We start from the raw sequence: 26,051 nt of genomic DNA, 5'->3' as shown, positions 1-26,051 counted from the left end.
AGAACCCCACGGGCCATTCATCAGCCTTCTGGGCTAAAGCTGGACATCGCTCGTCCCCAGCCCTCGGTATTACACGGGGTTGTTGGGAAAATAAAACACTGGCATATTTTAATGACTCGAAAAATGATGAGGACACTGATGGCAGCTGTCTGGTCCAGACTTTTTAGGGAATTACTGACGCTGTGCCTGGTTCCTGACGAAAGGAAAAGGAAAGGGTAAAAGTCAGGAGCGGTGCGAGGCCTGAAGGGTGACAGTGGGGTGTCTGACTGCGGGAAGCAGCTCTGGACAGAAGTTCCTGCGGGGCCAGGAAGCCGGAGGCGAGAGTGCCCCTGCCAGCGTTGGCCACCCGCACCGGGCCACCCGCACCGGGCCACTCCCCACTTCTGCCGGCATCGGTCGCCGGTCACCACCGGGACGGCTTGCTCGTACTCTTCGGCAGTCCTCCGGGAAGTGCACACTACTTGTTTTTCTTCAAGTTTTTATTGCGGTAAAATACACATAACAGAAAACTTACCATCTGAACACTTTCTAAGTTCACAGTTCAACAGTACTAAGTACTTTCATACTGCGGGGCATCCACCACAGAGAAGGGGGCAGGCAGAGGGGGTGAGAATCCTAAGCAGGCTGGGCGCCCAACACAAGCCCCACACAGGGTTTGATCTCATGATCCTGAGATCCTGACCCGAGCAGAAATCAAGAGTCCCGCACTTAAAGGACTGAGCCAACTAGGCCTACCCCCCCCCCCCCCGCCCCCGCCACCACCATTCTACTCCCTGTATCCACGGTGTTGACTAAGTCCTCATAGAAATGGGCTCATTCACTACTTGTCTTTCTGTGTCTGGCTTACTTCTCTGAGCATCGAGCCCTCACAGTTTATCCATGTTGCGGCATACGCCAGAATTTCGGGCCTTTTTAAAGCTGAACAACATTTCAGTGTATAACGTTCATAATTCCTTTTGTTACATTAAAAACTAGGGTCTGAAAAACATTATGATCTGGGGCCTGCCCTTCAGCAACGTGTTTGGGGAAAGAGACATGCTTTGTCCATCAGCTGTCTTCCTCGTTGACGGAATCCTCCAGAACCGTGACGCAGTCCGCACCCAGGAAGCGTTACCACACCGGGTTAGTCCAGTGTTTTCCCTACAGAATTTCAGTGTGTCTGGAAATTCGCCTTTTAAAGAGAAGACGAGAAGGCAGGACAAAGAAAGGTAAGGGTGCGGGAATTCCAGGGCGCAGTTTTCTGGACGGCGTTCTCCAGCTCGCAGGGCACAGGAGCAAGACAGGGGATTCGGGAGGAAGAATTCATAGGACCAGTAAATGAACTTAGGAAAGCCTGTTTTTGTGTTCATTTCTTTTTGATTCTTACTGAAAACCGTAAAGGGGATTGGGGAGACACACTGATTCGGCAGCCCCCAGATACTGCTGACCGAGGGGGAGACCACAGAGGGATGCAGGGGGGAAGCGTGGATACACTCCTAGAGCTGGGCCAGCTGTGAGAAGACTCTCCGCCAGAAAGGTTTCCCCGCGGAGGGGGTTTTCCACCGAGTGGCTTCCAGTAGCTAAGGTCAGATGAGACTACAGTGGCCAGAACACAAGGATCCTCCCATCATTCCCCCAGAGGCCACTTCCAGAGTGGGCCAGGCTGAGGACCTCGCCACCAGGCATGGAAGACGCTGTGCCAGGGCTTTTCCCCGGACGGGTCTCGGGGAAGACCGAGCTTTCACACATCTGACCGCAGCATCCGACCCCAACGTCAGCGGGAGAGTCTCGAGGGATGGGAGGGACGCCTGGAATTCCTCCCCATCACACCTTCGCGGATTCCCGAGAATCCCTGTTCTCCGTCCCTTGTCCCTTTCGTCAGGGCTTCCCCCGAAGGCAATGCTTTGCGGGCACACAGTGACTTCAGCATGTTAGTCACCCCTCTCTGGCCGCGGGCGGTGGGAATCCTCCACCCCCAGGAAGCTCAAGTTCCTCCCCCAAGTCTTCAAGGCTGTCAGAGTCCGTCCTGTTCCTCATCCTCCCAACTTCCTTCTAAAACTTGACTCTGGGGGCGCCTGGGGGGCTCATTAGGTGAAGCCTCTGCCTTCGGCTCAGGTCATGATCTCAGGGTCCTGGGATCCAGCCCCGCATCGGGCTCTCTGCTCAGTGGGGAGCCTGCTTCTCCCCCCCACCCCACCCCCGCCACCGCCTGCTTCTCTGCCTACTTGTGATCTCTGTTAAATAAATAAAATCTTTAAAATAAAAAAAATAAAATGACTCTGTCCCTGACTCTCTGCTCTCCCATTGCGCAGAATCGTCTACACCATTCTCCCACCGGTGACTCTAGTACTCACGTAATTTAAGGAGAAGGGAGGCGGGAGACAATGAGCAGAAGATTTCCTTTGTAGTGCAGGGTTCCGGGACTAGTACACAACTAGCCGCCGCTAGAGGGAGACTTCGTCTCAGAAAAGGTGGGCCATCAGGTGGAGGGGAAGCCGCGGTGTGAACTCACCTAGTTTTGTGTTGCGGCCAGCTCTTAAAAAAAAAAATAAAAAAAAACTTTGTTTTGAAAATAACAGAATTCATCTGGCCTTTTTTTAATTTTAGGAATTGCTTTCATTTTTAAATTTATAATGATTTAAAGTATTTAGTTCTAAAATAGTTCTAAAATCAATTCTCCAAAACAAGGTATATTCCAAGTTTCTCTCTAACCCTGTCCTTTCCACCTTATTCTTCCCTCTTCCTAATTATACCGTTTATTTTTCCATCTTTTGGGTTTTTTTTTTTTTAGATTTTATGTATTTATTTGAGAGAGGGACAGAAACAGGGCAAGCAGGGGGAGGAGGGGGAGGGACACTCGCTGAGCAGGAAGCCTGACAAACAGGAACCTACTATTCGCAGGCACTTGTCCTACCCCTGGCTCTATTCACGTGAGGTACTTCCCGGCGATCATTCATTCCATAGTAGCATTTTAACTCATTGCCTTTTTTTTTTTAAGATTTTATTTATTTATTTGACAGAGAGAGATCACAAGTAGATAGAGAGGCAGGCGGGGGGGGGGGGGGGCGGGGAGGGGGGAAGCAGGCTCCCTGCTGAGCAGAGAGCCCGATGCGGGACTCGATCCCAGGACCCTGAGATCGTGACCTGAGCCGAAGGCAGCGGCTTAACCCACTGAGCCACCTTAATCAGCTCTAAGTCCAAGGTGGGGCTTGAACTCCAGACCCCAAGATCAAGAGCCGCATGCTCTGTGCACTGAGCCGGCCAGGCGCCCGTGCAAATGCAATATTCCATTGTGTGGAAGTACCATAGTCTTACTGACGTGCCCGCTGATAAAATAACACCGTGTTTGGTCGTACATACTTCTCTTCCTATTTTTGCTGGAGTATCTCTGGGATAGATTTCCAGAAGTGGGACTGATGTGGGAGCAAAGGCAAAAGAAAAATTTTCTTTCTACTTGCAGCCCATCGCCAAGCCCTTGAAACAGACAGAGTGACATCGTTTAAGAACACAGCCGCCTGGATGTTCATACTTTGCTAAGGGCAAAGGCAATCATAGCTTAGTATCATCCAGACTCCCTAGGATTCTGTAAGTCTTCTTTAACATATAAAAATTCCTTTGGAAACCTCCTTTTTCCCTACGCCCCAAGATACATATTGGCAACCCTCCTCCAAGCATGTGGCCCCTCGATACACATCTGAAGGGTCTCATGACCAGTGTTTCATTAGACAGTCATAAATGGCCTCTTCCCAACAATAGCTCACTCCCTCAAGGTCCTGGAAACCTTGCGGCCAAAATTCTTAGAGACTTGGGCTCTCCTTAACCCCCTCCCAACTTGAAAATATAGAATGGGCCACTCTCCGGACCCAGTGTGGTTCTTTCTGCCCACAGGTCCTATCTAACGTGCTTTAATAAAACCACTGTTTTGGGCCAAAGTCGCCTCAAGAGTTCTTTCTTGGCCATCAGCTTCGAACCCCAACCGCTTCTTACATCAGGATTGCTTAATTAAAAGGTATTGCTGGTTGTGCCAGCTAGCTACAGCCAGATCCGTGGTGGAGGCTGTCCCTGTCTGCATGGCCGGGCTCAGGGTGTGGGGAGTGTCTGTTTCCTCCCAGCCCCGCCGAAAGAGTGTACGATCGGCATTTCAGACGCACGCCAGTCGCAAGGCTGAGCTGCATATCTCCCTGTCGTCTTAATGTGCATTTTGGAAAAGCTATGAGCAATGTGGTACATTTTCATATGGTTAATAGCAATTTCTTTCTTTCCCTGAGATATGCCTGATGATATCTCTAGCCCAGTTTTCTATAAGGTTATTAGGGTTTTTTTCTTCTGTATTTTTAGTTTTTACCAGTAATCTTGTCTGTAATTTTTTTTAAATTTTTTTTTCCTTTTAAAGACTATTTATTTGACAGACAGAGATCACAAGTAGACAGAGAGGCCGGAGGAGAGAGAGGAGGAAGCAGGCTCCCCGCCGAGCAGAGAGCCTGATGCGATGCGGGGCTCCCTCCCAGGACCCTGGGATCAGGACCTGAGCCGAAGGCTGAGGTTTTAACCCACTGAGCCACCCAGGCGCCCCTGCAATTTTTTTTTAAGGATTTTATTTATTTGACAGACAAAGATCACAAGTAGGCAGAGAGGGAGGAGGAAACAGGCTCCCTGCTGAGAAATGATGCGGGGCTCCATCCCAGGACCCTGGGATCATGACCTGAGCGGAAGGTAGAGGCTTTAACCCACTGAGCCACCCAGGCGCCCTTGTCTGTAATTTTTAATATATTTCCCATTAATATATTTCCCAGTTGTCTTTTCACTTTGCCTTTGGTGGTTATTATGTATTAAAATCTGTCAGTTTGCATCCATGGAGATAATCATACATTTTGTTTCACTTTGGCTCAATTAATATGATAGATACTAACGGATTTCCTAATCTGACTGTCCATTCTTGCATTCACAGAGTTATCGGCCACTTGGTCATGATGAAGATTTTTTTAATGTGCTGTTGGATTCTGCTTGCTAATGTTTTGTGTAAGATCTTTGCATGGGGGAGCCTGGCGGGCTCGGTCCAAAGAGTATGTGACTCTCGATCTTGAGATCGTGAGTTCAAGTCCCATGTTAGGTATAGAGATTACTTAAATAAATAAAACTTTCTTAAAAAGATTTTTGCAGGCGCCTGGGTGTCTCAGACAGTTAGGCGGCTGCCTTCGGCTCAGGTCATGATCCCAGGGTCCTGGGATGAAGTCCTGCATCTGGCTTCCTGCTCAGCGAGGAGCCTGCTTCTCCCTCCCCCTCTGCCTACCCCTGCTTATGCTCTCTCTGTGTCAAAGAAATAAATAAAATCTTTTTTAAAAAAAGATTTTTTCATCAATATTCAAAACTGAAGTGACCTACCTTGTTCTTTTTTATTATAATCTTTGTCATGGTTCTAAAATTCAGGTTTGGGAATTCGTAACTCCCTTCATGACATGAATTTGGGGCTTTCCTTCTTTCCCCACGCTCCAGATTGATTTAAGAAGGTTTTATTTTGTAAAGTTTGATAAGATCCCCTAACGAAACTGTCTGAGCCTGTTTTGTTTTGTAGGAACTCTAGTTTAATTTTTTGTTTATGTTAAATGGTCTATTTAGACTTTCTGTCTCCACAGGGGTCAATTGTGTTAAATTTTTCTACAAAATTATCCACATAATGTAGATTTTTAAATATACTTATACAGAATATTTTTAAAATTTCCTCTCCTATGTCTCTTCATTTCTAATTTCATGTATTTGCGCTGTCCCCCCCACCATTTTTTTTAAAAGATTTTCTTTATTTATTTGACAGAGGGAGAGAGACAGGAAGAGAGGGAATACACGCAGGACGGATGGGACAGGGAGAAGCAGGTTCCCGCAGAGCAGGGAGCTTCGAGTGGGGCTCGATCCCAGGACCCCAGGATCATGACCGGAGCCGCCCAAAGACCGAGACACCCAGGCATCCTCCCCCTCTTTTCTTGAGTAGTTTAGCTAAGAAAGTAACTTTATTTTTTCAAACAGACTGGCTGGGACTTAGCGTAACTTTTTCTTGCGGTTGTTTTCAGACCCGTTAATCTCTGCCTTTCTTTTTACTTATCCCTTCCTTCTGCTGTCAATGTTGTAATGTTTATTCATTCATTTTTACTTTATCATATAGGTATTTGAGATCATAAATATTTCTGATAGCTATTTTAACTATTTTGCATAGATTCTGGTTTTCATTATGACTATTTTTCTTTTTTTAATGAATGAGTTTTGTTTTTTTTTAAGATTTTATTTATTTATTAGACAGAAAGAGCACAAGGAGGCAGAGAAGCAGGCAGAGAAGGAGGAGGAAGCAGACTCCCTGCTGAGCAAGGAGCCCACTGCGGACTTGATCCCAAAACCCTGGGATCATGGCCGGAGCCCCAGGCAGGCGCTTAACCCACTGAGCCACGCAGGCGCCCCATCATGACTATTTTCAGAAAAATTCTACCTCTTGTGTTGCGTTTCCCCTTTGATTCAAGAGTGGTTTCGCAGCATGTTTTTTACATTTCCTGTTAGAAGAGTCTTTTTGGTTTGTTGTTGTATTTTAATACCTACTTATATTACACTGTGGCCCTAGAATACTATTTGTTTTATTATTTTTTTCCCTTGGAATTTACTGAAATATTCTTTGAGGCCGAAGATGCGAATGTGTTGTGAATGCTTTAAAATGAATTTGGGGGTCTCTGGGTGGCTCAGTCAGTTAAGAGTCTGTCTTTGGCTTGTGTCATGATCCCAGGGTCCTCGGATCGAGTCCCATGTCAGGCTGTTTCTCTCCCTCCTCCCTGCTTGTGCTCTCTCACTATCTCTGTCTGTCTCTCAAATAAATAATAAATAAAATCTTTTTAAAAATGCATTTGGGAGCACCTGGGTGGCTCAGTGGGTTAAAGCCTCTGCCTTCGGCTCAGGTCATGATCCCAGGGTCCTCTCTGCTCAGCGGGGAGCCTGCTTCCCCGTCTCTCTCTGCCTGCCTCTCTGCCTACTTGTGATCTCCATCTGTCAAAAAAATAAAATCTTTAAGAAAAATGCATTTGGGGGAAAAAAGCATATTCTCTATTATCAAGTTTCAGAGTTTAAAACACATTAAATCTATCTTGTTTAGTATGCTACCTGGGTTTCTATGTCCTTGTTATTTTCGTGTTCACTTCATCTTTCTAGATCTGAGAGATGGATTGCAGTCTCCAGTTACTGGTGTGCTTCTATTTCTTCCTGTATTAAACGTAATTCTTTCTTCTTTTTTCAAATTGCAGTAGAAGTTTACCTCGTAAAACGTCCAAATTCTCCTTTCTTGGATAACGACAATTATAGTCCCTGCTTCAGTTAAAAAAAACAAAACAACAACAAAAACCTCTGGTCCATTTTCGTTTCAATCATTTATCATTAACCTTCCCGAGTCTCCTCATTTCAGGTGTTTCATTTGCACGGCACGCTGCTGGGCTTTGCTTTGTCAGATCATTTTCTTTAACAGGCACATGGTAGACTCCTTAATAAATTTATTGATGTGATCAATATGTTTGACCTCTGATCTGCCTGTTTTATATATATATAAATATATATATATTTATATTATATATATAAATATATATATATTTATTGATGTGATCAATATGTTTGACCTCTGATCTGCCTGTTTTATATATATATATTTATATATATATATATATATATATTTAAAGATTTCATTTATCTGGGAGAAAGAGAGAGAGGGAGAGCGAGCATGACCCGGGGTAGGGGCAGAGGGAGAGGGAGAAGCGGACTCCATACTGAGCAGGAGCCTGACATGGGGCTGATCCCAGGACCTCGAGAGATTGTGACCTGAGCCAAAGTGAGATGCTTAACTAACTGAGCCACCCAGGCACCCCTACGTTATATTTTTATATATTTAAGTCTTTCACCATATGACCTATTTCATTTGCTTCCTCCTCTCCCCTCATGTCCGTGTTTTTAACATAGCTTCTGGTATTTGGGAGGAGTTTGTATCTTTGTTCTAATGGTTAACTTTATCCTAAAACTTTTATACAGTACGTAAGTTCTCTCTTTTTGGCTATTGTCTGTGTGACCACGTGAGAAGATAGAAAATATCTATATTGGTCTTTGCCCCTTCCAGCCCTGTTCCTGGCAGAGCTCCTAAAACCCTCGTAGTTTCTTAAGTGATTAGAGCACTAGGAGGATCTTTCGCTCTGATGTTTGGTCTCTGACCCTAGTCCTTACACGGAGCTTCTGATGTTTGGTCTCTGATCCTAGTCCTTACACGGAGCTCCTAAATCCCTTGGAATCTCCTGGGTATCAGGAGTGTCTTTTGTTCTGAGGCAACTCTGGGGTTGCTCCTGCATGGGGGCTGGAAATCTGATTAGAAGCCTGGAATTTTTGGCTCCCCTCCCATTCTCCGGAGAGGGAGGAGGGGCTGGAAATGGAGTCAGTGACTGATCACGCTTTGGTGACGAGGGCTCCCTAAGAATCCCAATAGTGCAGGGTTTGGGGGGCTTGCAGGTGGGGGAGTACGTGGCGGTCAGGGGTGAGGGGTGTGGCTGGGGAGGACGTGGAAGCGCCACATCCCTGCCCACACCCCTGCCCGAAGCCTCTCTTCCCGCGGTATCCTTAATCATATCCTCTTATAATAATGAGCTGGGAAACAGGATGCGAATAGTTTTCCTGAGTTCTGTGAGCCACTCTGGCAAATTAATTAAACTCAAGGAGGGGATCCTGAGAACCCCTCCCTTATAGCCATTAGGCAGAAGCCCAGGCGATAGTCGGGAGTTGGCAGCGGGCACCTGAACTGGGGGTGGCTGGAGGGGGACGGTCTTGTGGGACTGAGCCCTTGACCTCAGGGACCTGATACACTCTCTGGGTGGACTGTGTTGGGATGGGCTGAAATTGCAGGCTGCCCAGGCAGACTCGCAGAACTGCTTGCTGTGGACGCCCCCCCCCCCCAATCTGGTGTCAGCGGTGACGACTGTGACAGCGGTGTGCCCTTAATTTGGAGAAACATCAAACCGATCTAGGAATCTCACTCTCTCTTTTTAAGGTCTTGCTGAGCACTTTCTATAACTTTTTTTTTTTTGAGTGGGCTCTACACTCAACTTGAAGCTTGAACTCACGACCCCTAGGACAGGAGTTAAATGTCTCCCTCACCGAGCCCGCCAGGCGCCCCAGTCTGGGGCTCTCTTAACGGCCCTCTTCTTGCTCTCCTCCAGCACCTAACCGGAGGCAAACTCCTTCTAGTCCTAGTTAACATCTCTGTGCCCGACAGTGACTGCTGCTCACGAACTCTGCCTCAACTCTCCTCACTGATAGCTGCGCTAGATTTCAGGGCTGCCGAGAAACGTGGGAACAAAAAAGCATACATACTCACGCCTTCTTGAGATCGTGTTTTGATACATGATAAAGTAACAGTAACTGTTTTCAGACTTTCTGGCCACCCTCCTTGGCCTCCAAGCACACAGCTGTCGTGTGCTACAGTTTCCATTACAGCCAAGGAAGCACAAATTTAATTCCCACGACTAGAGAGAGATACTGATGTCTCTCCAGTCATTTGGGTTGTACACAGCGTGTTCTCTGGATTCCTCAGGAAGGGTTCTGATCAACAATATTCTTCTTTTAGGGAGTGTGTGGGGAGATACAATAGTTTCCAACAGAGGGGAAGAAAACAGAATCAGAAATCCGTAATCTATAGAGAAGTTTTGAAGTAGCTTCTGTCTCTGCAGCCGCCATCTCTGTCCTGCTTACTGTGCACAGAGCTGCACCGTGTGTCGAGCTCTGAGGGAATATACAGAAGCCATGGGGCATGGCTAGTGCGAAGCTGAGCCAGGAGCTTGGTTGGATAAGATCCTGTGAGCCCAGGAAACTAGGCACAAGCCAGGTTCTAGTCTAAGACTCCCTGCCGCCTGCCCCAGTGAAGTAGCAGGCAGGGTATCTTAGAACTATCTGGAAGAAACCTTGGGGAGCTGATGGTGTGACTAGAGACAATGGTTCAAGGGTCAAATTGTAATAGATGAGATGCCCAAAGTTTTCCTAATGAGGGGTTACTAATGATTTCTGGTTCTAAAAATTACCATGGGGAACAAATACAAATAAAATAAAATTACCATGGGAAGAAAAATACATCAAAAGTACATGTTGCGGGCGCCTGGGTGGCTCAGTGGGTTAAGCCGCTGCCTTCAGCTCAGGTCATGATCTCAGGGTCCTGGGATCGAGTCCCGCGTCGGGCTCTCTGCTCAGTGGAGAGCATGCTTCCCTTCCTCTCTCTCTGCCTGCCTCTCTTGTGATTTCTCTCTGTCAAATAAATAATAAATAAAAAATCTAAAAAAAAAAAGTACATGTTGCTGACTTTTGGCTGTTATAAGTTAGAAAGCGCCCAATAAGGTATTTTATCTAACAATGCATTTGTTTTTTTAAGATCTTTATCTATTTATTTGACAGAGAGGGAGAGATCACAAGTAGGCAGAGAGGGAGGCAGAGAGAGGACAGCGGCGAGGTGGGGGCGGGGGAGGGGGAAGCAGGCTCCCCGCTGAGCAGAGAGCCTGATGCAGCCTTGATCCCAGGACCCTGAGATCATGACCTGAGCCAAAGGCAGAGGCTTAACCCACTGAGTCACCCAGGCACTCCTAACAATGCAAATTTTTGAGGGAGAAGTTACTCTAGCTTTAATATCTAGGAAGGAGTATGGGATGAAAGCAACTTAGAGATCTAATCAATTCTATCAGGACTCCAAAATTTGCCAGAAAATCTGACACATGCCTGGAGGGGGTGTAACCTCTTTGGAAGGCAACCGGGCACTATCTATCAAGATCAGCAGGGCACCAGGCTGGCTCAGCCTGTGGAGTGTGGGACTCTCGATCTCATGGTATTAGTCCGAGCCCCATGCTGGGTACAGAGATGACTTAAAAATAAAATCTTAAGGAAAATGCAATACCCTTTGACTGTATCATTTCATTTCTGTAAATTTATCCCTCACATATGCTCACAAAGATGCAAAATAACACCTGTACAAAGTTACTCATCTCTGCACTGTTGTAACAGCAACAAACTGCATGTTCAACAAGAGGACCCTGTTAGATAAAGTCTAACACATCACCCCGCGCTCCTGTGCAGCTATAACAGAGCTCTTCGTGCGCTACCGTGTAATGGTACTCCAAATATATTTTTCTTTTGTTAACATTTCATTTTTAAGAAATCTCTACACCCAACCTGGGGCTTGAGTTCACAACCCCGAGATCTAGAGTCACACACGCCACTGACTGAACCACCCAGGGGCCCCCGAAATCTCTCTTAATCTTAATGTAAGTAGTATGGTATCCTACAATTTGTGTAAAATGTAACAGTGATTAATAAATACATGTTTCTATTTATCATTTCTACTTCTTGTATAGGCACACAACCTCTGAAAAACTACACAAAAACTGCTAGCTGGTTGTGGGAAAGTTATTACTTATTTTCTTAAAAAAAGACCCACTTGTTCAAAGCAAAGGCAGGAAATCTTTATCATCTCTGGTCTCTCTCTGCTGAAACTGATGAGCATTCTTTTCCACCCTCTCTTTCTCTCCTATTACATTAGTAAGACTCCGATTGCAGGAAAGATACAAGCCCAACGGGCCTGAAGATGCTGGCTGGCTGGCGCAGAAGTAAGAATAAAGCACTCCGGTAAAAAACAGATAGAAAAAAAATCTCTCTTCCTGAACATGTTCTACCTTTCACATTCTCGTATCCTGTGAGGCCCAACCATACTTGTTACTTTTGGGATCTGCTATAAATCTCCTATAACTTTATAAATAAATTTCCCCCTTTTCTGTTTAAGGTAACCTGCATAGCTACCTCTTTTTACTGGGCGGTCGTGAGCCAGCAGGGAGGCCAAAAGTACTGAGCACTCACTATGCCTCGGTGCCCTCCTGGGCAATGTCACAAACGTTTACTGCTCAAAACTAAGCCTATACCTATTTGATGCCCTAAAGGAACTGAGATGAGAAAGCTAAGTCACTTGTCCAAGGTCACACACTTCCGGAAGAGCTAGAATTTAAGCCAGCAGTCTGACTCCAGAGTTCACATGGGCGGTTGCCCTCCATTAGTACAATTGATCTGTTACCTATAGATAACAAACTACACTTGTAACTCAACGCAGATGGTCACAATCCAAATAAAAGATTTCCCGAGGTCTAATTTCTGGCATCAGAGAACTGAGGCCAACGATGAGAGTACCTTGAGGCATATTTTGTGAATGGGACCTTTACGAGGCCTTCCAACTTTGAAAGAGTTAAATCTGGTCCAACGAAAGACCATCACCTGTGCCTGAAGGCAACCAGTCAATCTGAAGAAAGACTAAACTTCCGCACAATTTTATTAGAAGCTTGAAATTGCCTGTTATTATTTACAATTTCCTACTGTGAAATTCTAACTAGAGAATTCACACAGGACCAAGCCAGGATTGAATTTTAGCAAGACAAATAACCTCAAATGGGCACCTCTCCCCCAAGAACAATAGGTTAGAGGATCCAGAAACAGACCTGAGTAAATTAAGGAATACATTAAAGGTGGCATTTCAAATCAGAGGGGAGAAGACAGTTTATTCCATGTATGATGCCGAGACAACCCATCAGGCATCCGGAGCCTGATCTTTTTTTTTTTTTTTTAAAGATTTTATTTATTCATTTGACAGACAGAGGTCACAAGTAGGCAGAGAGGCAGGCAGAGAGAGAGGAGGAAGCAGGCTCCCCGCTGAGCAGAGAGCCCGATGTGGGGCTCGATCCCAGGACCCTGAGATCATGACCTGAACCAAAGGCAGAGGCTTAACACTGAGCCACCCAGGCACCCCCAGAGACTGATCTTAGTGTAGTCACCAAAATAAATTCTAGGAGGAACAAAAATTTAAAAACAAAAACAACTGTGGGTAAATTATCTTTTTAAACATTGGAATTCACAAAAAGCTATTTGAAGCATAAGATCCAGAAGCACAGAAAGAAAGAGCATTGGGGGCGCCTGGGAGGCTCTGTCGTTAAGCGTCTGCCTTCAGCTCGGGTCGTGATCCCAGGGTCCTGGGATCGAGCCCTGCCTCAGGATCCCAGCCCAGAGAGAAGCTTGCTTCTCCCTCTACTACTCTTCTGGCTTGAATTCCCTATCTTGCTGAGTCTGTCAAATAAATAAAATCTTTTAAAAAAAAAGCAGTAAATTTGACTATATAAATATTAAAAACATGTCCATGGTGGGGGGAAAAAAAGGCGGCCACAAATAAATTAAATGAAAGACACTGGCAGAAAATGTTTGCAATGTATTTCACAAAAGGACTACTTTCTGAATATATAAAAACTTTAAACAGATTAGTAAAAACGATCAACAGCTCAACAGCAAATGGCAAAAGACAGAAGGTTATTTTTAGGAAAAAAAATGAAAGAAATTAAAAGGCTCATAAACATGTGCAAAAAATCATAAAATTGAAGAAATGCAAATTTAAAACAATGCTATACCATGTATTACCTCCAACATAAGAGACATTATAGTGTAATGGTTAAAATTGAGGGCTTGAGGGTGCCTGGGTGGCTCAGTTGCTTGAGAGTCTGCCTTCAGCTTGGGTCATGGTCCCAGTATCCTGGGATCAAGTCTCGCATCAGGCTCCCTGCTCAGTGGGGATCCTGCTTCTCCCTCTCCCACTCCCCCTGCTTGTGCTCTCTCTCTCTGTGTCAAATAAATAAATAAAACAAACAAAAAAAATTGAGGGCTATACAGTCAGAATACTTGGGGTTAAATCCTGGCTCTTCTCCTTTCTGTGTGTGCCCCAGCTTCCTCGGCTGGGGTGGTTATAAGAACCAAATGAGAAAATGTAACAAAAAGCAATCAGAACCGTGGCCGGCATATAGCAACTATATTCATTCTTATCAGACTGACAAAAACAATAAAAGCATGAGTAGTCGTGGTGAAAAGAGAGGACTGGGTCCTCTCGTCCATGGTCAGGACTTGTACAAACTGGCACAATGTCTTCGGCAACTCGCATTCTAAACGCACAAGCCATCTGCCTTTGCAATTCGCTTTTAGAAATGTATCCTATCAATCACATGTTCATAAAATTATATACCTATCTATATCTATATTTCATAAAGATATATATATATATGCAGCCTTTCATTGAAAGAATGTCTATAACAGAGGCACCTGGATGGCTCCATTGATTAAACGTCCAAACTGGTTTCAGCTCAGGTCATGATTGTAGTTTCGGGAGATCAAGCCCGCTGATGAGCTCCCCACTCAGTGAGGAGTCTGCTTCCCCTCTCTCTCTTCCTCTGCCCCTCCCCCTGCGCAGGTGCTCTCTTTCTCCCTCTCAAATAAATAAATCTTAAAAAGAATATCTATAACAACAAAGACTGGAAAACAACCTAACTGGTCACGCAGATGGGACCAAATAAATACACGACATTGTGTCCTAAAGTGGAATAACAAACTGTCCCCAAGACAGTTTAAAAAGGGGATCACGGGACAACGCGGGTATCCTGCCACGATCGGCGCTGGAGTGCACAGAACTCGGACACAAGAGAACAGTAAAAGTAGTTACTATCGTGAAAGCGGCCGCAACTCCCTCTGAGGAACGAGCCTGGGAGTTGAAGGCAGGTGGAGATTTGCTCTGCATTAAACACCCTGCTATAAAAATGGAACAATTCCCCCACAAACTTAATTGTTTCCATTAAACAAAAACTAGTTGATTAAAAAAAAAGAGTGTAGTCATCGATAATCTTCCAACTCTATTGGAAACGCATACCAGCTGAAGATAGAAGTTCCCAGAGAAATGTTAGTTGTTTGACTCTCATGGCTTTGAGGACACAATGGATGTCCTAGAGCAAAGTCCTTGGTTCTGAAGGTTATGACTCTAGAGCATTGAGAACCACAGCGAACACACACAAGTCCTCTTTCCAGACCTGATGTTCTCCAGCTGTTCCCTGCCTGAGCCTAGAGAACAAGGGCTGTTTGACTTCCAGCTCTCCAGGTGCGGGGGTCCTGTTACACGTGGTGTGTTAGTTGGGATGATGGGAGGGGGGAAGGGAGGGAGAGGGACTGACGACTGTCCCCTAGAATGCTCTCTTGGTTGTCAATGGTTTCTTTGAACAACTTACTTTTTTCCTTTCATCTGCACATCTCGTGTTATAAATAGACTTACAACTCATACGGCAGTTTCACTATCTCATTAATTCTGACAACCCAGGAAACGGATGCGATGATGCCATTTTAGCTTCGTGTCCTGGCACCACCACTTAACTCTCCAAATCTGGTGCTTTCCACACCACACTTTCCACACTTTGCCTCTGGCAGTTCTAAAATGAAACCAAACCTTAATTTCCAGGGAACGTTTGGGGCAGTGTCATCCCAGAAAGGGAACACCGAGTAGAAGGGCCGGCAGTCCTGGAAGGGCCGCCTTCCGCCGTTGCCAGGCAACAAGGGTAAACAGCAAAAAGTGGCAGGATCATGGCCACTAACTACAGTGCCAACCAGGTAAGTTCTTTTTCCATCTCTAACATTTAATTTCGCCTGTGGACTGACCCTCACAGAGGATTCTGATTATTGAATGAGTAGCTGAAAGTGGGGTGAGATGGTATTTTTCACCTCTTCAGCTCCTCAGGGTAGAGAGGCTCCATGCACAAGCAAAAGGCATCTCAGGGTTAAGTTTGTAGGATCGAAACAAGAGGTCAGCAGGGTTTTTTCTGTAAAGGGCCAAAGGGTAAATATTTTCAATGTTTTAGGACCACGTGGCAAAATCAGAGATGTTATGTAGTACTTAAAAATAGCAAGAGAAAATATTTTTCCATTAAATTCTTGACAAAATCAACTAATTTTTTGTAATACTAAATGAAAAAAATAGAATTCTTTTGGGATGAGAAAACACTTCTTTGGGATGCAAAGCTACTGTTCCCTTTAATCAAATCAATTGCAAATATCCATCTATAAAAACAATTCTTTGCTTTCTCCGGTTAACCCAAGACAGACAGGAGGCTGGACTGGGCTCATGGACCACATTTCCCCATCCTTGGTCTAGATCAGGGCTGCCCAATAAAAAGCTAATGTGAGTCACCAATGTAATTTAAAATTTCCTAGTAGCTATCTGAAAAAAACTAAAAAGAAATAAAATTAACTTTAATAATATATTTAACCTGGTAAGTCTAAAATATTACTTCAATGTTTAGCCAATATTTAAAAAGTTATAATACAATGCTTACATTCTTTTTTTTGTACTAACTCTCTTAAATTAAAAAGCACCTTCGTAGTCTAATGGGACTAGTCACATTTCAAGTGTCTGATAGCCACACGTGGCTAGTGGCGCCATGTTGAAAAGCACACGCTTAGACCAAAAAATTACACCTTCTATAGGAGTTAAGCCTAGTTTAGGTTTCTGGCCATCAACTCTAAAGAAAGAACTGGGCCTTGTCATTTCCCAGGGACGAGGCCTTTGAGCTTCACAGAGATTCTCATCTTTCTTTCCACAGTATGAAAAAGCTTTCTCACCCAAGTATCTGCGGAACTGGTCTCCCGCCAAGCCAACGAAGGAGGTATTGCGTGTGTAGAGCTCCCACGGGGCCAGTTTCTGATTCTTTCCAGCACGTCCTCTGGAATTCACTGGCACCTAATTCCTTCAGCCATCTCTAGATTCCCATAGCCTCTCCCCTCCCCCAGCCCTTAACTCGAACCCTTCGGATACCTTCTCTCTCTTTTCCATTCCATTTTCACAAGCACTTCTCTCCTCGCTTCTACCCCAGAGAATTTCCTCCCATGAAGGCTACACTCAGATTATCGCCAATGATCGTGGTCATCTGTTGCCTTCAGTGCCCCGTTCCAAGGTGAGATCCTGATCCCGGTTCCTCCTGAGGAAGGTAAAGAACTGGGGCACAGAACCGGAGTAGCCAACATGGGAGGTTTACAGTCTAGCACGGCCGCTATCTGGAAATTAAAGTTCAGGCTAATTCCCACTGCAACATGACTGTCCCCAAACTTGCAGCCAGTTTATCGAGCACGACAGAGTTGTGCTTAGCATCCAGAATGCCTTAAACTGATGAACAAACACTGTCATGTGATACTTAGTGCAGTGAGTACTCTGCTAGACTTAAGTTAAGCCAACAGAGCTAATATGGTGAAAAAACCTGGGTAACCTAAGTGAGAAAGGGGGTAAGGGACGAGTGGGGAGACTGGGAGACTGTGCTTTCAGTCTGGTTTCACTACCGCGCATCCCAAGGGGGGTGGGGGAGAAGGAAGACAACAGACCTGCCAACAGGTCAGCAGTCCTGGGAAAAGCCTGTTGAAGAACCTCATTTTCTTCCTTTTAGGCAAGCCCTTGGGGATCTTTCATGGGCACCTGGCAAATGCCTCTGAAGATACCCCCTGCTCGGGTGACCCTGACCTCCCGGTCGGTTGCTGGTGCTGCCTCCCTCACCAGCTGGATACAGAAAAATCCGGATTTGCTCAAGGCCTCCAACGGGCTGCGTCCTGAAATCTTGGGCAAGGTACCTCTTCCTCCCACCTAAGCTCAAATCCTATTATCTGCATTTCTTTTCAGTCTCAAAAATCCCTCTTGTTATACCACCACCACCCAGCAGGGGGAACCTCTAACCAACTCGGTCTTCTCCTACCTGGTCCCTAACTCTTCTGATTCTTAACGAGAAGTGCTAAGGACATTTTCCCCCACAGTGCAAAATGATCTGATCTGACCTTTTGTCTATGGTATGGGGAGAAAGACGGTGAGAATTCTAAGATGGACTGGGAATGATCTAGGCCTGACCAGAAACATGACTGTCTATTCCATTCTGCCCGGCAGCCTCATGATCCAGACAATCAGAGGAAACTCGGGAAGTCCATCACGAAGACTGTACAACAAGCCCCAAGTCCGACCATAATTCCTGGCTCCCCAGATGTAAATCTCAATTCCCCAGACCGACCCCAAAGCTCACACCCCTCTGCAGGTCACACTCCAGGTCCCCAGAGCCCGGCCAACTCTCTCAAGAGCCCACCAGGATGTCCACGTGTGCCAGAACACTCGGCAGGTCCTAAACCTGGAATTCCGGAGGCACCCGGGGACCACACTGAGAAAACGTGTCTGAGTGATGTAAGCGAGACCCCCTGTGCGGGACCCAGAACAGGGAAATGATAGGGTGGGCAAACTTGGAAAATAAACATCATCTGTTCAATCTATTACTGACTTGGATGTTTTTTCCTTCTGTGATGGCTGCTTCTCGTACCCCACGACTAGGAGGCGGGTTGGCGGAAACAGAGCAGGGTAAAGAACACGGCAGTGGCTTGAGGCAGAACACATCTTTCCAAGGACTAAGTCAGCTCTCCTCCAAAAGTGGCCAAGAGGAAGCGGGTCCGAATCGTAGCAAAAGAAACCTCAAAGCACCAGCCTCTTACCCCAGCCCACCATTTTTCATCCTAAGCACACACAACTAAAACTTCTAAGACCGAAATAAGACTGTTTAGTAGAGCACACGTATGCATGTCTGGAGAAGACAGGGGAGGCAAAGGGAAGGGAAGCCAGAGTAGAAGACACTCTCCTTGTCTACGACTTCACATCTGATGACAGAACACACGGGAAGACAAACTAGACAGAGTTATAGAAGCAAAACTCAAGCAAAAGGATATACATAGTTTGAAAAAAGATCTACAGAAGTGACTAGAAGTCAGAGAAGAAAAAAGTGAGAGATGGTAAGTAGAAATTTAGGGCAGAATAACAAACACGAGGACCATTGGACCCCAGCCCCAAGCACCCAAATGGTAAGGAGCCACCAAAACCAGGTACAATATTCCCTAGGCACTTCCCAGCTTCCAACATCTGCTCACACTCCCCTATCCTGCGGGCTTCCGGGGCAGGCTGCTCAGTGTAGTGCCCTGGCCAAACCCTCCCCAGCTCTAAGGCCAGAGTGTTCCCTCACGAACGCTTGTGTCCCACCCCAAGGTCAACTAGAGAAGATGTAGGGTTTAAGCAGAGGAAGGCTTGTACGAAGGCTTCCCAGGACTCATCCAGCAAGAAGGGGGAAGTGATCATCACGGAAGCAGAAGACTATTTGGGAGCTGGGAGCAAGACTGCTGAGGCGGGAGGTCCCCGCTGTCTTCGCTTCGGCGACATTTTCCTGTCCAACTGCCCCCAATTACGGTCATCGTTCCTCCTCTCCAACCCACAGCTTTAACCGGTTGGCCAACAACTCAGAAAGATAGGTCTGCTACCCTGAGTTTCCAAAGACTATCAAACCACACTCCTGCCGAGTCAGAGATCCAGACGGCCGGCCCACATGGATTTTAAAGGCAGCGAGTTTTCCCGTGAAATTACAAATTTTGGCAGGTCTTCAGTGACCCCCCCTCTTATCTCCGCTCTCTGTTCTCTCCCAGTCTCCGCACTTAGCTCATCATCCCCTTGCTGCCACCTCCTCTGGCCCTCTGGCTCCCTCACTGGACCATTTGCTGAACTGTCCCCTGAGGTTTACGAACAGTTCTCAGTGGGATTCTGGAGCCCGTGGTAATGCAAAGCTTCCACATCCTTAACCTCCTCTCTCTCTCTCTCTCTCTCGCTCCTTCCGTCTCTGGCTACTTGCCTTCGATTCCCTAAACAAGGTTCCAGTGGTGAGCCGCAGGACAAGCTGTTTCCCTCCTCAGAAAGGTCAGATTGGGGGATGCAAATGCCTGAGACCAAAGGGAGAGGGAGGAAATTGGCTCCACCCCAAGCGCCATTCTCTTGGTTTTCTAGATTTCAAGGAGAGTCAAAGACAAAATGAGGATTTTAATTCAGTTTCGGAAACAGATGTCACATGACTTTGGATTAGAAAAGAGGCTTGTTTTTCCAGAAATGTAGGGGGGAAAATAACCCTTAATATGTTCATTGTAATTTTCTGGACCTTCCCTTTGCATTAAAAGCTATCTTCTCCCCAAAGCACCTGCTTTAAGAGTCAACCGACCCGCTTTACCTCCTGTGAGCTGGGACAGGCTGACTCCCCCCCACCCCACCCCTCTTCTTTCAGTCACGCTGTGTGGGTGCTGAAGACCCCGGGCGCTGACCAGTGAACAGAACTGTCCTTCAAGCCAGCAACCCACAGGCAGTGGCACCCAAAGCCCCACTCCCAGTCCCCATGGCAGAGACCACAGAGCTGGCATTGTTTCCGCTGTCTTGGGAAGAAGGAGCTGACTGTCAGCACAAATCAAGGCCCAATATGGAGAGAGAATGACGGCTTCCAGGCCCAGAGCGGGCTGCGAGCTGGGGGCAGGAAAAGGGAAGTTTTGAGTTGGGCGTCCTCAGCAACAAGGGAGGAAACCGGACCCTCCCCCGCTGCTCTGCTTCCAGGAGGGACTCCACCGCCACTGGGCCCCAGGGCTGTGCAAGCACAGAGGGTCTAAATCAATCAGGGGAACTTTGTCTGGGCTGGAGATGAGAGTGGCAAACAGGAAGGCAGGTCAGTGAATCATTTAGGGGAAGACAATGCTGGGAACTTCGGCTCTTCACATGGCGGCCAGCCCCGCGGAGGTCAACACGGTGAGAACCAAGACAGCCACTCCGGACTGGTACAGCTGGGGAATCTTCAGGCCTTTCCCTAGGTCCCAAACCTGCACAAAAAAAAAAGAGGTGGGGTGGGAAAGAAGGAGAAAGAATTTCAGCAATCAGGGCCCTGGGTACTCTCCTTTCCGAGAAAGTGGCTCCACCTCAAGGAACAGGCAACTTCCCTCGGTGGAACCTACCACCCAGTTGTCCCAGCGACAGAAAAGGCCTGCGGACAAAACACAGCCCCGTATATACAAAAGCTTCCAGACTAAAGAGATTAAACGTTCCCTCCTGACAACAAAACCCAATCAGGGTTTCCCAAAGTGTTTCTCCCCTCAGAATGCTAAAAGGTGTTGCATGGGGGAGATAAGTTCCACGCGGAATAAATCTAGTAGACATTTTACTGCGAGGCTTTCGAACCAACTGATTAACACACACCGTGAGCTCCAGAACAGGGACATAGGAAGAGCCACGGTTTCTTAGATACAGTCGACCAGAGAACCACCACCACCTCCCCCCCGGGCCTTTGAGAAGTAACATCCAGTCACAGACCTAGAATTCCTAAAAAACCCACCAGGATCAAGAACACTATTTCTTAATTTTGTTTGCCAGTGTATTCCCAGCAAAAGTTCATGAAGGAATAAAAACCCACCAGGATCAAGAACACTATTTCTTAATTTTGTTTGCCAGTGTATTCCCAGCAAAAGTTCATGAAGGAATAAGCAATATATATATATATATATATATATATATATTTTTTTTTTAAAGATTTCATTTATTTATTTGACAGAGAGAGAGATCACAAGTAGGCAGAGAGGCAGGCAGAGAGAGAGGAGGAAGCAGGCTCCCTGCAGAGCAGAGAGCCCAATGCGGGGCTCGATCCCAGGACCCTGAGATCATGACCTGAGCCGAAGGCAGCGGCTTAATCCACTGAGCCACCCAGGCGCCCCAGGAATAAGCAATATTTACCATTACTAGACGAGCTGCATTCTCTATGCTCTATGCTATTACATTCCTGGTGGGTTTTTGTTTGTTTGTTTAAAGTAAGCTCTATGCCCAGTGTGGGGCTTCAACCCTTGACCCCAAGGTCAAGTTGCGCTCTCCACCGACTGAGCCAGCCAGGAGCCCCTAAATTTCTGGTTTTGTTGGTAACAACCCACTAAATTGATTTTCTACCACTTCATCAAAAACCAGGGTTTTATTTTATTATTTTTTTTCCAAAGATTTTATTTATTTATTTGACAGAGATCACAAGTAGGCAGAGAGAGAGGAGGAAGCAGGCTCCCTGCTGAGCAGAGAGCCCAATGCGGGGCTCCATCCCAGGACCCTGAGATCATGACCTGAGCCAAAGGCAGAGGCTTTAAACCCCTGAGCCACCCAGGTACCCCAAAAACCAGGGTTTTGAAAACACTGATTGAGCCTCTCCTGTCATGCAGGGATACTAATGTATTATACTCCGCGTCCCTAAAAGCTCCCCTAGGGCAAAGGTAGAATTTTTAGGTGCTACACTTCCCCCACTTGACTGCCCCAGGGTAACACAAACACCCACACTGTGAATGTGAAACTGGATGAGGAGTGCTTAAGAGGAAAGTCAGAGAGCCCCGGGGCGGGGGGGGCGGGGGGGGGGGGCGGGGGCGGCGGGTGGAGGGTGGAGAATCAAGCCTCCACCTAGATCAGATTAGGAGTAAGCAGATGCCACCCAGAGCTGTCTCGCTTCTGCAGGCGTGGAGTGGCTGGCGGTGCCGGGGAGGGGGTACACTCTCTAGAATGCCAGAGACCCTGTCCCTTCCCCACTCCTATCAGTTCCACGAGTTCTTCTGGGAAGGCAACCATGAAGCTCAGACAGCAAGCAGGACTGTGCGTCAGGGAGCACAGATCAAATCCTGTCCCACACTCACAGCCAGTACTTGCCACAAGAAAAAATAAAAGCAGATTTAAGGGCTTAAGAAAAGGCTTTAGGCTCCTCACGTCTCTCAACGAAGGGATTACCACTAGGGGAGGAACCGGGGCAGAAAAACCTTGACTGATCCCTGAGATTTTGCAAAACCTCTTCCCTTTCCCTCCTCACATACTGAGACAAAAGCAAATATAAGGCAAGCCCACTAGAGCCCGGATGTGACCAGAGGAAGCTGACCAGCTGCTTTTCATTAGGGAGATTTGTTCTGTGGAATAAGAAGTCATTAATGGAAATGCTCTCCTTTATCCCCTCTGGCAGGGCAGTGAAGTCACTGTGAAACGACTGAACACTGCCCCAGGGCACAGGTGGTAGACACACTTAATTAAATAGCTCATTTAGTCTCTCACTTTTCCGATTCCATTAAACTACTGGACCAGACTGAAATTCAAAAAGGGCTGGTCTCTAGATTCTGATGTGGAAATTATAAAGGTCAGATTAAGGCAAGAGTACCCATCTGACAGATGGCTCAGGTTTGGAAGGAAGTGAAAGATAAGAAAGAATGAAATCGGGGCGCCTGGGTGGCTCGGTGGGTTAAGCCTCTGTCTTCAGCTCAGGGCATGATCTTAGGGTCCTGGGATCGAGTCCCACATCGGGCTCTCTGCTCAGGAGGGAGCCTGCTTCCCCTCCACTCTCTGCTGCTTCTCTACCTACTTGTCTTCTCTCTCTGTCAAATAAATAAATAAGAAATCTTAAAAAAAAAAAAAAAGAAAGAAAGAAAAGAAAAAGAAAGAATGGAATTTTACCATCTTCCTGGGAAACAAAGCAAGACGAAGGGTAGAGAGATCATAAAACATGAAATCTTAAAATGCTGAAGAGGGACTGATCTCTGACCTGGGACAGGCATGATTCAGCTTTAATTCCTTTATAAAAAAGAAGGAGGGGGCGCCTGGGCACCTCAGTTCGTTAAGTCTCTGCCTTTAGCTCAGGTCATGATCCCAGGGTCCTCAGATCGAGTCCCGCATTGGGCTCCCTGCTCAGTGGGGAGTCTGTCTCTCCCTCTCCCCCTGCCCCTGCTCCCACTTTCTTTCTCTCTCGTGTGTGTGTGTACATGCTCTAATGAATAAATAAAATCTTTAAAAAAAGAGAGAGAGAGAAGGAGGGGCTCCTGGGTGGCTCAGTGGGTTACGTGTCCAACTCTTGGTTTCGGCTTGGGTCAGAATCTCAGGGTCTTGGGATCGAGCCCCATGGTGGGTTCCGCGCTCAGCAGTCTGCGTGTCCCTCTCCCTCTGCTCCTCCCTGGCTCATACATGCACTGAGTACACGTGCATGCGCTCTCTCTCTCAAATAAATAAATTTAAAAAACAGTAACAAAAATTTTTTTTAAAAGACAGAGAGAGGATGGGCGCCTGGGGGGCTCAGTGGGTTAAGCCACTGCCTTCAGCTCAGGTCATGATCTCAGGGTCCTGGGATCGAGTCCCACATTGGGCTCTCTGCTCAGCAGGGAGCCTGCTTCCCTCTCTCTCTCTTTCTCTGCCTGCCTCTCTGCCTACTTGTGATCTCTCTCTGTCAAATAAATAAATAAAATCTTTAAAAAAGAAGAGAGAGAGAGAGAGAGAGAGAGGAGAAGAGTCATGTAGGAGGCAGCACGAACAGTTTTCCAGCCATAAAAAAGATCCCTAACCCCAGTATTAAAATCTGGGATCCAGGTACCTAGTTACTGTTAGAGTTGGCCCCATTCTCTCCAACAGCTCAACAAAAACCAAATCCAGTTCACGCAATCCAAAGGCAAGGTAACAGAAGTTAACATTAGAATTAATAATTAACTTAATAGTTTGAGTCCAGCTGGACCTGTCACCCCCGGGTTGGTTGGAATGACAGACTGAAAGGAGCAACCATCTAGCTCAGAACTGAAAACCCAGGGTCTAGAAAGGAACCTGACACATGGTAGGTACCAATTAATTATCTAGTAAGCCTGCCTTCTATGTCAGAGGGATGGCCTGGCTTCAGGGGTCTCTCTCAGCAACGCACCTTGTAAAAATGGAAGCGTTCACACTGAGACCCTGCAAGTGCCTGCCAGGCCGATACCCAGAGCTCGGCGGGATCCCCGGCAGGGCTGCGACCGCGTGCGTGTGGGTCCAGTTTAGCTCTCCCCTGGAACCCCTAGCAGAGTCTGGACAACGAACTTCAGGGGTGCCACTGAACCCAGGCAACGCAGGAGACTCTGACACTCCCCTACACTCCCCTCACCCAGAAGATGTATGAACCAACCATTCACTTACCAAGTGTCGGATCCCATTCCAGGTGTGATACATGAGAGGGAAGACAAGCGCAAACTTGGCCGTGTAGATCAGCGATGGCCCCAGACACAGGGACTTCACAAGCTCCAAATGAGACTCAAAGTTCCCAGGGATCAACAGGGCGGACAAGCCAAAGAGAGAGACACCTGAGGAGAGAACCAAGTAAGGCATTATAGCTGTCCAGCAGCTACCATGACTGTGACACAAAGAACTGGGTTCTCTGTCAGGCCCTGGGGCGGCATACGATTCTGACCCATTGTCAAATGGGGAAGACGGAAGTTCATGTTCATGTCTGTAGTGGGAGGTAGGTACTTGGGTCCTGACTCTAATCTCTTGAACCGGCCATACATGTTGGTGTAGCATTCCTCCTTGTAGCATTCCTCCTTTCAGCATTCCTCTCTACAAAGGCTTCACCTGCCACCGCAGAAGTCACGTTCTGACTGCAACTTACATTATAACTCGTTAGAAAAAGTGAGATCAGCATATTCAGCCCAAGGTAAAGACTGAGAAAGAATTTTAAATCTCTACCAAACACACACACAAAATGTAACACAAAATGGATCAGAGACCTAAACGTAAGAGATGAATCACTAAAATGCTGAGAAGGAACCACAGGCGTCCATCTTCGCGACCCGAGATTGGGCTCTGGCTTCTTAGGGATGGGGCCGAAACCCTCATGACAAAAGAAGAAACTGGACTTTACCGAAATTAAAACTTTTTGTGCTGCAAACAATGCCACTAAGAACGTGAGAGAGATGAGTACAAGGCGCAGCACAGGGAACGATGTCAACGGCAGCGTTAGTGCGCGAGCATGGGGACAGATGGCCGCGGAGACTGCGCTGAGCACAGCACAGAGGAGCTCAGCCCGCACGTCGTATACCCAGAACCGACGGGACACTGTGCGCCAACTATGCTCAAGCTAAAAAAAAAATAGTGAAAAGACAACACAGGGAGAGAGAGAATATTTGCAGATCTGATGTCTGTAAGGGACCCGTATCCAGAATGTACTAAAGACGCTTCCAACTCAGTAATGAAAAGACAACCCGACTGGAAATGGACAAAGGATCTAAATAGGTCTCTCTCCAAACACAGGTAAGTAAATGGCCAACAAGTACGTGAAAAGATGCTCGACACCACTAGCCATTAGGGAAATGCGAATCCAAACCACGAAGAAAGAGCACCTGGGGGGCCCCGTGGGTTAAGTGTCCGCCTTTGGCTCAGGTCATGATCCCGGGTCCTGGGATCGAGTCCTGTATTGGGCTCCCTGCTCAGCGGGGAATCTGCTTCTCCCTCTCACTGTCCCTCTGTACTCTCCCTCTCTCTCAAATAATAAATAAGATCTTTCCAACAAACAAACAAAGAAACCATGAAGAGA

The 26,051-nt window shown here is 46.8% G+C and overlaps 2 protein-coding genes across 3 annotated transcripts in view; one reads left to right on the top strand and one right to left on the bottom strand.

Moving 5' to 3' along the window:
• The first annotated feature begins 3,494 nt into the window (after positions 1–3,494).
• CFAP126 (cilia and flagella associated protein 126) lies at positions 3,495–20,335 on the top strand. Of its 2 annotated transcripts, XM_045983167.1 has the most exons (6): positions 3,495–3,564; positions 15,317–15,465; positions 16,455–16,517; positions 16,725–16,805; positions 17,289–17,465; positions 17,777–20,335. In XM_045983167.1, the coding sequence occupies exons 2-6, from the start codon at positions 15,439–15,441 to the stop codon at positions 18,104–18,106; spliced, it is 678 nt and encodes a 225-aa protein (XP_045839123.1). In that variant the 5' UTR covers positions 3,495–3,564; positions 15,317–15,438; the 3' UTR covers positions 18,107–20,335. The 2 variants fall into 2 exon arrangements, with proteins under 2 accessions (XP_045839123.1, XP_045839122.1); XM_045983166.1 differs by lacking the exon at positions 3,495–3,564 and having other exon boundaries at positions 14,306–15,465.
• Positions 19,710–26,051, bottom strand: part of SDHC (succinate dehydrogenase complex subunit C) — a 32,521-nt gene continuing 26,179 nt past the window's right edge. The window contains exons 5-6 of the mRNA XM_045983168.1: positions 24,659–24,822; positions 19,710–20,547 (exon numbers count right to left, since the gene is read on the bottom strand). Coding sequence (XP_045839124.1) covers positions 20,443–20,547; positions 24,659–24,822 — 269 coding nt within the window. The 3' untranslated portion in view covers positions 19,710–20,442. The remainder of the gene's footprint in view (positions 20,548–24,658; positions 24,823–26,051) is intronic.

This window comes from Meles meles, chromosome 17 (genome assembly GCF_922984935.1).
Source record: "Meles meles chromosome 17, mMelMel3.1 paternal haplotype, whole genome shotgun sequence".
Classification (NCBI taxonomy): Eukaryota; Metazoa; Chordata; class Mammalia; order Carnivora; family Mustelidae; genus Meles; species Meles meles.
Note: the sequence above shows the minus strand (reverse complement) of the source record. Positions and strands in the feature narration are given on the sequence as shown.